Source organism: Danio aesculapii, chromosome 2, assembly GCF_903798145.1.
Source record: "Danio aesculapii chromosome 2, fDanAes4.1, whole genome shotgun sequence".
NCBI classification, from domain to species: Eukaryota; Metazoa; Chordata; class Actinopteri; order Cypriniformes; family Danionidae; genus Danio; species Danio aesculapii.
In genome coordinates this window covers 29,923,731-29,934,318 of record NC_079436.1, presented here as the reverse complement: position 1 = coordinate 29,934,318, position 10,588 = coordinate 29,923,731, and the positions used below count along the sequence as shown (strand labels likewise).

The 10,588-nt window shown below is 35.9% G+C and overlaps 1 protein-coding gene across 2 annotated transcripts; it reads right to left on the bottom strand.

The window, feature by feature from the left end:
• Positions 1–1,260: 1,260 nt before the first annotated feature.
• On the bottom strand, positions 1,261–7,890 carry socs6b (suppressor of cytokine signaling 6b). Of its 2 annotated transcripts, none has more exons than XM_056476925.1 (2): positions 7,577–7,890; positions 1,261–3,940 (listed from the first exon to the last, which is right to left on the bottom strand). In XM_056476925.1, exon 2 carries the CDS (start codon positions 3,821–3,823, stop codon positions 2,225–2,227), a length of 1,599 nt encoding a protein of 532 aa, XP_056332900.1. In that variant the 5' UTR covers positions 3,824–3,940; positions 7,577–7,890; the 3' UTR covers positions 1,261–2,224. The 2 variants fall into 2 exon arrangements, with proteins under 2 accessions (XP_056332900.1, XP_056332908.1); XM_056476933.1 differs by having other exon boundaries at positions 7,719–7,890.
• Positions 7,891–10,588: the final 2,698 nt, after the last annotated feature.

Below are 10,588 nucleotides of genomic sequence, written 5' to 3'. Positions count from 1 at the left end.
AACACTACCCCAGATAGTCATGCAGTGTGAAAACATCTGTGACATGACTACTTTGAAAATCATGCAGTCTGAACTCAGCATTAGCAGTATGAGCAAAGAATGTAGCATTTCTGGAGTGAGGACCACATTCAAATTATTGTTAACCTTCACAACTTGGCCAAAGACTCATTATTATTTTAACTAAACTACAGCTGACAGAGGTGCTGTGTTTTGTTTTTGTTTAGAAGGCTTCTTTTCAGAGCACACCCTTGAAGTGCTGCTATTTTCACTTAACTCAGAATGTTTATGAAACATCCTTGGGCATAAGCGACCCAGTTTATAGACTTATAAAAGTAGGCAGATATGCAGTATTTTGGTATATAGCTGATCTCCATAAAATTTTGGTTTGAGTTTTGGCTTTTTTGTTTTTCTCAAGCTAGATTTGGCAACACTGAGTCACGATGAATCACATTCGCAATGATTTCTTGCACTGCTCATTGAGATGAGAGAAAACTCTGAAAATACATTAATTTGAGATAATTTGGTTCCGTCACTGCGTTTTGTCAGCAGTTAATTCAGTTGTCACTCCCTTAAATGCCTGAAATGTGCGTACAGAATGGAAAAACTAAAAAGGTAATCTGACAAGCTAATTTAGTTGCATAGGTGAGTTTGAAGGGCCATGAGCCCATTTAAACATATGGCGAACACGGCCGCACAAATATAGGTGATGTGTCTGAATGGTAACAAAATAAACTGATAAAAGTCAAAGTCCGCCATTCTCCAATTCTTGTACAGCTCTCTCGCCAAAAATGCTTGCTGCAAACCAACAGCTTCGCTATATTGGCCCTGACAGAATTGCGGGGAAAACCATGCAACAAACCCCGTGGATCATGGAAACAACCATGGTGATCATGGTCTCACTCACAGCTTGACAGGTCTGCCGTGCCTTCTGAAAGCACATGCTCTAATGAATAATTAAGAGGCAGGGTCTTCTCATAGGATAAGAAAACTCCGCTATGAATAATAATGAGAAACTGACACGTCATCACTCCATTAGCAGCTTCGCGATACGTCACAGATTTTGATCCCGCCCCACAAATGATTTTAAACCCGGAAGATGAAATTAGTTGATAAGAACTCAAAATTATCCAGTTTTCCTCACAATTAAAGCTGACAGGTGCTAACGTTGTCTTAAATGATGCTCAACACACACTGTTTAAGTTTCAAAAAAAGTACTCCAGGGTGTCTTGAACCTTTAACTTTTGAAGAAATGGACAGAAATTAATCATATAAAACTTTTATTTTGAACTAAAGAACAAGTTCAAGTTTCAACATATCAGTAAGCAAATTCTGTTCCCAAAAAGAGATGATTTTAAACTGTACCATTGACATAGTCCATTACAGGAAAACGTTCTGTTTCAAACAGTGATAAACAATTCTAATGAACACTTAAAATGCAATGCAAGGGAGAAAGACCAGATGTGCTTACAACGCAACTGCATGCCTGTTAAAAGATGACTGTTATACACAACAAATCATACAGTCCAAAATCAATTAACTACAGCAAAGACGAGTTCCAGCGAGGCACCTAACCTTGGCATCACGTGTGCTAAAGAATGCAAAACACAAGGGGTGAGAATATGATCAGACATGTATATGAGCAGCTAATATAGCTTATTAGAGGAACTCCACAGAAGGGTGATAGGACATCATTTGGCATTTCATGTAGTACATTTTCCCTTTGAATAAGGTCATGACATAACAATGGCTAGTACGACAGAAGTTGTGTTCCAAAAAGCGGCGAGGAGGAATGTAATCTACGCATTCACCAACGTGCGGCCATTATTAAGGCATCTAGACCACTGTGCATTGTTGCCAAGAAACTCTAAATGCCCTACAGTAAGCTGGAGCTTGGAGTTGTGTGCTGATATTTCATACTGTGGAATATGCTGAAAATACTGGACTGTCTTTGACTGTAACAGAAATAAAATGCTACAGTACACAGAGAACATGCGAAAAATGCTCCAACACTGAGATCCAAACACTCTTAACGACATTCTGGCACTGCGTCTCTTCACAAACCACTGAATTATCTACTCTACACCAGACCAGACCTACAAACACCATCTTTTCTTTCAACAAAACACATAACTGAATGGTAACAAAACTCTTGAAATGTTCGCAAAACCTGCTTTGTTGTGTCCTCCAAAAAAGTGCAAGTAGCAACCGATACAGGATACAGCGTTCAGTAGTGCTTTTCCTGCAGGTAATCTTTCATTTTGTTCGGTAAAGGCAATTTCTGGATCAGATCTATCCGTGTGTACTGACGGATAACAAATCGGCACAAGTACTGCAGCGAGCGCACTTGCATAAACCTTGAAACAGGATTGGTCAGTCTAACGGGGTAGGTGGCGGACCCTGGTAAGCGAGATCTGGAATAGCAAAATGCTCCGTTTTCCGAATCCTTGACCGAATTATCAATGAGATCCACAATGGATACGTGGCCTTCAATGTCAGGTTGCTCATAGAAGCTGAAACTGCCATTTGAGTGCTCGATTCGAGTATGGAGCGTCTTGGTCTGCGAGCGAAAGCTTAAGCTAAGGAGATATCGATCATCAGAGCTGTCGCGGACTAAAAAAGAACCATCTGGAAGATTTGTCAGCTTTTCTTCAGCCTCCCATCTGGTGATGGGACCCCAATACCAACCCTGCTTGGCAAGTTTCTTCAGCTCAGCCGTGAGACTGGTAACCACCATAGGCCCACTGTTCTGCACAGCATCATAGACCCGCTGCACTCCTGGAGCCGAGTTGGGGTCAAAGTTGAGATGCTGCATGACTCTCTCTGCAACCTGAGCGTGTGTACCAGCAAACCCAGAGAAGCTTCTCTGGAGGTAACTATCGGGTAACGGAGGTAGCAAAGGGGAAAGTGGGGCTTCGAGTCTGGAGCCCTGCAGCAAGACATTTGCAGTGTTTAAAAAAAGTTGGTTCACCGATGAGGACTCCATGAAAATATCAGGTGACAGGAGGTCCTGGTCAATGGGTTCTTCATCTGGATGAAGAGATCCACATCCCTCTGACTGCGGAACGATGTCCATGGGCGTGGTGGCATCCAAGCAAAAAGAGCGGGAACCTTCATCATCAGGATAGAGTCCATCATCTAAAGGCATTGTGTACTGAATATAATCCTGAGCTGCAAGACCAAGGACTACAGGCACATGTTCATCCATATCAAGGTGCAAATCGCCATTTTGAGTGGCGGAATGGTGGTCTGGCACACGTGTGGTGATTCTGAATGAATCACTTGACTCTCCAAATTCTCTCTGGAGGTCCAGGAAGTCTTGGTGGACACTGTTGAGAGTCGGACTTGGATCTGAGGAGTTCATTAACGCTTTAACGTCCATTTTGATGCATGTCTCCTCAGAGTTAACTGGTCTAAGAGGCCACGGGGTGGGACTGTAATGATGACTATGGACGGATGTGGACCGGGAGGAACGCTGGGATTTTAAGTCACTGAGAGTAATGGGTGCTGAAGAGGAGGAGAAGGTGTCGTCATCTATAGAGCATACAGATGAAGAACCACCTTTGACCTTTGGTTTCTGTTTTGCTGATAGTCTTCTTTTCAGGGTGCCCATGAGACTCTCACTCTTAGATCGGACTTTGGATCTTTTTTCGTCCTCATTATCCAGGTCGCTGCTGACGAGATCTTTGCTGTAGCACCCTCCAAAGAGAGAATCTTCAGCAGAGAAACTGGCTGCCAGGTCTGGCTGCGATACGGCATATTCACTCTCTTCTTTGCCTTTAATGTTAAACGACTTCCTTATTGTCTTCAGACTTATCTTCTTCATTCTGAAAGATCCCCCTTAATAATTTAGAGGGGGATTATGCGTGATGTTCCTGGGATGAGGGAGATGATTGTGAACACTTAAACATAGCTGATCACATGTGGCCACCAACTGCCATACCTACAAAACAGAGAGAATATGAAACTACATTATTATAGAGTAAAAGAAGCAATCTCATAAAATGATAACCAGAGATGCACAATTCTTCCTGACTATAAATCGGAATTTTAGTTATTTTCTAAAATGTCATTTGTGCCAGGTCAGACTGTTCTGTTTTTTCTTCAGATTCAGAAATTATACAATGTTCGTGCTGCATGCAAGAACATTTTAATGGATGCAAATTGTTTGGCCTATAATAGAGTAAATAAACATCTCATTTGTGCAGTCATATTTTTATTATTTCTTATCTATTGTTTAATAAAATGTTAAAATGGCAATCCGCAATATTTTGCAATCTGCATATATGCTTATAAAGACACTGCACTCAAAATCAGCCATGAAAATCAGAAAACTGCCTTGAAAAACAAAGATTAGTGCATGCCTAATAATATTCATATATTATTATATGATATAATATTAGAGAATATTATATCTTTCACATTTTTACTTTTACTTTTTGCCTTGACTGGCTCATCCTGAGTTGCCCTATGATGTCACAAAACAACAACAACAAAGTAACTGTACAAATTAGAGCTCTGCAATTAACCGAAATCTAATCGCAATTAGAAACATTTCGATTAGCCAATCGCAAGAGGCTGTGATATGAAGTTTATAAGTATTACATAATTTCCACCACCCAGCACAAATGCGTGACCGCCGTCTGTGTGGCAGCCTTACTCATCAATTAAGTGAGTTCACTTTCGTTCTGCTCAATCAAAATTACGCAACGAACTATGCGGAACGCCCACAATAAAAACAAACAGGAAAGCGCGGACAAGTGGGATGATGGCGCCTGTCGCTTCAGAAGCATCAATAAACAAATTAATATCAAAGAAAAATAGCATGTCAGAAATATGGGAATATTTTGGTTTCAAAGTTACAGACACCAAACAAAAACTGGTCATTTGTAAGAGCTGTCACAGAATTGTGGCCACAGCACGAGGAAATACAACAACCAGCACCTTAAAAAGCACCACAGGCACCAGGCGATAACTAATGCCATAACTCACTACTTTTTGATCTTGAGAGAAAGTGTTTAATTTTAATTTCTGAATGTTTAAAAACAAATTTGAATAAGCACTGGAGTAAGTTAATATCTTTTCAGTTCATTATTTTTTCCAACACTGACTGCATTTTAGCAGTAAGAAGCTACGATACAGAATATTTAGCTGAAGCTTGACTATAAAATTAAATCGTAAATCAAATAGCAATATCTGTTAAAAAATGCAATTCTATATTTTCCCTAAATCACACAGCCCTAGTACAAATATAATGTTCAGTATCTTAATGATGATAATAGCTAGATATTGAACAATTTTATTATTTTATGGCTGACTGATGACCCGGTTAATATAGACTACAATAAATAGTTGGTCTAAAAGCTCACAGTTACGAAAATCATAGCTTCATTTCACAAAATAAATTAAGACTCACCAACTTTAAAAATATGAAGATGAAAAAATGAAAATAACATTAGATTATAGTAAAGTATAACGGCTGATAATTCTACCTTTACATCAAAGGAATAAATTAAATGCTATATATAATATTGCAGAAGAACACCTTTAATTTTGTACATTAGCTTGTCTGAAAAAAATTCACACTTGAGTAGAAACTTCTTAATTAAAAAATTTAATTTTAAAAGAAATTGCTGTTTTTTGAATTGCTGGGTAATATTCTAAACAAGACAATATTATATCATAGGGGTGTAAGGGATCACGGTTGATCCGTGATTTGTTCGGAACACAACTGACCTGCGGATAAGGCTAATACATTTTTTTTTTACTTATAGATTAATCCTAAATTTGTAACGATCGCAGAGAGATCACCTCTCGCACCATTCAAATCTCATGAAAATCGTATGAAAGCATTTAGGCTTTCCTGTAAAATATAATGATGACGGAAGAAGTTGTGGTAGGTTATTCGAGATATGGTGGGTTTCTTAGCTTATTAAAGCTATTCTGTCACCATTTTTTTAGCCTGCATTAATGCATTCAGTGTAAGCTGCACAAGTAATCATTAAAAGATCAGGATCTCAACAACCATGCAACATAAATTATAAATGACGGTGATTTGCATATGTTTATTAATTTGTCGAATCCCTGCATTCAAATCTGTGTTTGAAAAATGCAGAAATCAAGAGATTCAATCTTTAGTCTTTTGAGTTAGTTGTGAAGTTACAAAAAGTCAAACAACACAAAAGTACTGGGATTTATAGTTTAGATAAAACCACTGATGTTTATGGTAAAGATTAAAATCACCTTCATATGCATTTAACTTGACGCTCAAAAATTACATTATTTAACCAATAGGTAGTGAAAACCAGCCATCAAAAATATGCCACTGAATAATTCTTCAACAATGCCACCTCGCAATGAAACATGAAGTTTTATGAGTGAATAATTGAACCATTTATTGAAAATGAGACTAAAAATAAATATGGGTTGTACAAATTATAATATTAGATTTGTACATTTATCAGCAACAGTGAATTTTTCACAGTACTGAATACTTTACTATTTATTTTTATTCACCTGATTATTTCTTTGTGTTATTTGCGTAAATTTTTAGTTTCTAAGTTCTGTTTGTTAAATCCAAAAGTTTCCTGCAGTAGTTTTTGTAATAAATTGAATGCAAATCACATTTGCCTCCTCCCCTTTTTGGATGATCTGAAAAATGGTCCAAACCATGAGATTTGTGATCCGTTACACCACTACTATATCATACTCAATAATAACGAACAGTTACCATTGAATTTTAATCATATGTAAATAATAAACAAACATACAAACAAAAAAAAGAAACAACACACAATTTTTATTAATGAAATCTATAGTTTAAGATGGAGATCAGCATGTAACGCTGCAAGACATATAAAATCCCATTCACAGTTATTATTAACGACAACTAATATAGATTTATATGGAGAAAAACATGTAACACGACTGGACATGCAAGGCACTTCAACACAAATACCCAAATTCAAACATTATTACTTATTATTGGGGGGAAAATACTCCACATACTCCAGTAACCTGAACTAATACACTAAACAAGGCTCCGGCTGTATTACATTTGTGCTGCCAAAATAAAGATTCTGTCCAAAATAAGATGTAATAAACAGCACAGATTAACCAGATTCATATGAATATAATCAAAAAGCCCATTGCACATATGTTAAACATACACACGGTACAGAACAACACTTTAAACCATGCAAACTATCAAGGGCTATCAAGATGGCACTCACATCTGCTGTACTTTTAAAAACGATTACATTATTTTACAGTAACGTTAGGTTAATTATTTGTCTGTCTGTTATCTGTATGACAGTATATAATCAACCATATCTACATCAAATGATCCACCAGCTAATAACAGATATACAATACGAATCGGTCACACTATAAACAAGATATATAATTCAAAAATCTAAATATATAACTCCCTGAATTCATTAATAAAAACGTGCTAACGCTTTAAGAGCAGTTAGCACTCAGGCTAACCTGTACAGGCCCTGTGTATTAAACATGACTTCTGTCCAATGCTACAACATTAGTCATCAATATTTACATATAAATATTAACTATACATTACCTGCCGAGCCTTGAATACACTGTCAACTAACAGAAGTTGTCATATTTGTGTCCGAAGAGCTATGAAATCACACTAGGGTTCATTATGATTTCACGGCTAGCTGATACCTGCACTTACAAAAACAGCGCAGAAACGAACTCACTTTTCACTGACACGAGGAATAATGGGCACTTTAGGGCCACGTTTTGCGATAAAGTAACACCTTACGCTGAGAGTGTTTTGAATTGTGCCTATATTCAGCGTTTGAAACTTTTTTTTCTAGCTATCAGACGTTTCTGCTTGCGCTGCCTCTTTCTCTGCCCTCTTTGTTTGCTGTTGCATCATGGGAGTGAACGTGAAGGAGGGAGGAGATCTTTGATGCTCGTCTGGAACACCGCTCACTCAGTCTGCCTCAGCAAAATAAAACATTTAAAATATGACTCTGTTATATCAGTTTTTTATTTTATATAGCGTTTTATAGTTTAATATAAATATATATATATATACATATATATATATATATATATATATATATATATATATATATATATATATATATATATATATATATATATATATATATATATATATATATATGTTTTCTAGCCTATACCTTTTTGTGATTTTTTTTTTGCTCGGCAACACATTCATATTTTCCAAATGTTAGCTTTATGTTATGTTTATGTTAATATAAGTGCTACCAAATCAGCCATATTTATTATTCCTAACTTTTGTGTTTTTTATTATTAGATTATTAATATTTTACTACTACAAGAAAGGTTTAATATTAATATAATTCATAATTTTTATTATTTTGAGTAATTTTAATAGTTAGTATAGTGTTTTTGAGCAACACAATCGTTTTGATCTTCAATTATATTATGATTTACTTTTTATGAATGTTATAATTGTTTTTTCATTTAAATTCAACATATACATAAAGCAACCAATTGTAGTTTTGGCTTACTTTTTATAAGGTTTTTAAAGGTTTTTATAAGGTTGATAATATTTTCTAATACAAACAACGTGACAAGTACAACAAGTATGTAGTCTATTTGTTTTAATGCTTTGAAAAAAAAAAAAGGTCACTGGTTCGAGCCTCGGCTGGGTCAGCTGGCATTTCTGTGTGGAGTTTGCATGTTTTCCCTGCGCTCTCGTGGGCTTCCTCCGGGTGCTCCGGTTTCCCCCACAAGTCCGAAGACATGCGCTATAGATGAATTGGGTAAACTAACTTGTCTGTAGTGTATGTGTGTGAATGCGTGAAATCTGATTTATGTCATTTTAATGTAAGATTTGATATTATTTTCAAATTCAGAAATACAGAAACTTTGTGTGTTTATGTGTGTTTATTCTATTTTTATCATATTTATGAAGTCTGTAAATTTACAAGGTTCCATTGTTCTGTATTATTATTTGTTCTGAATTGAGATTTCTATAGATTTCTTATGCCACCACATTTGAAGATTTTGTATCAAGCTATTATACCTCTTTCTGTGAGTGCCTTCCTCTTTTTTGTTCATATTTTGTAACAAACTTAAAACTTCTTTAATTTAAAAAAAATATTTAATTGATGGTTTGATGAAAAACCTTTAACATGCATGGAATTTTTCATCTCACAAAAAGGAGTGTTTACGGGTTGCTGAGTTTTTAATTTAGCTACTAATGATTTATTCCGAATACTGATTAATTGTAGAGTTTTAAACCATGCAAATTCTATACCATGCAAATATTCTCAGGTTGACTTATATTATTGTGACATTTCAAAGACTTTTGATATACAAATTTATTGCTGCTCATGTGAAGAGACCCTGGAAACCCTGCAACAACAACCAAAAATCTTTTTAACTGCTGCTCACTGGAAAAATGCAAAGCCTCCTGCACTTTTGTTGTTCCTTTGCACATCAGACTTTTAGATGATTAAAGTGTGGTCTAATTAGTGTCAGTAATATTATAAAGAGGGCATTTATGCATGCCAAGGCCAGGCTAATTGATGTCATACTCTTTCTGTGTGTTGTTTTTCTGCTCTGTTTAACTGACAGAGCTGTAGGCGGTTGTGGTCAGGTGTATGAAAGCTACACAGAGGAGACAGATACTCTGCACAGGGATAATTACCTCCAGCAGTAAGGGTTAACAAAACACTTTCCTCACAGACATCACAGTGCGTTCTGCACTTACTGTTATGCATTTCAGAGCAAATTACTTTTACTTTACAACTTTGAGCTTAATTTCAAAATATCCTATTCATTCATTAATTTTCTTTTCGTCATATTTATTAATCTGGGGTTGCCACAGCACAATGAACTGCCAATTTATCCAGCATATATTTTACACAGCGGAGGCCTTTCCAGCTGTAACCCATCGCTGGAAAACACCCATACACTCTCATTCATACACATACAGACATTTTAGCTTACCCAATTTACTTAGCGCATATCTTTGGACATATGGGGGAAACCGGAGCACCCAGAGGAAATTAATATGTTAATATGTAAACTAAACAATGCTTTACTATGAACTAATAGTGAGTTAAGGTGAGTGCTAATCATGAACTAACTTTGACTACAACATGATTCACAAGAGTTAATGTGTAAATAACGGCAACCTTAATTTCTTGTTAGTACATGTTGTTAATTAATAATTAACATTTAGGTTTAAGCCAGCATGAACTCACGAGCTGTTAATGTATAATTATGTCACGAGTCATGACTTTACTTGGAGGGGCACATCAACATGAACTCATCCTTAACTAATCATGAACTCCTGTGTTTAAACTCTTGATGTTGACAGAACACTGTTCTATTGTTATTCTGTGTAAACACCACACTGAAAAAAATTATTCAAAGATGATTCCTTGGATTTACAATTTTTTTTTACGTTAGTGGTTGTAAACAGTTTATTTGGGCTGAATTTAAACAAACAAATTAAGTTGAACATTATTAAATTTAATTTGATTGTTTAAATTCAACACAAATAAATTGTTTGCAACAGTTTTGCATGCAACACTTTTTCAGTGTAGTTGGACATGCAAAAGGA

Bases quoted from the DNA above. Each gene is read 5' to 3' on its own strand.
- socs6b (XM_056476925.1), bottom strand. From the start codon at position 3,823: ATGAAGAAGATAAGTCTGAAGACAATAAGGAAGTCGTTTAACATTAAA.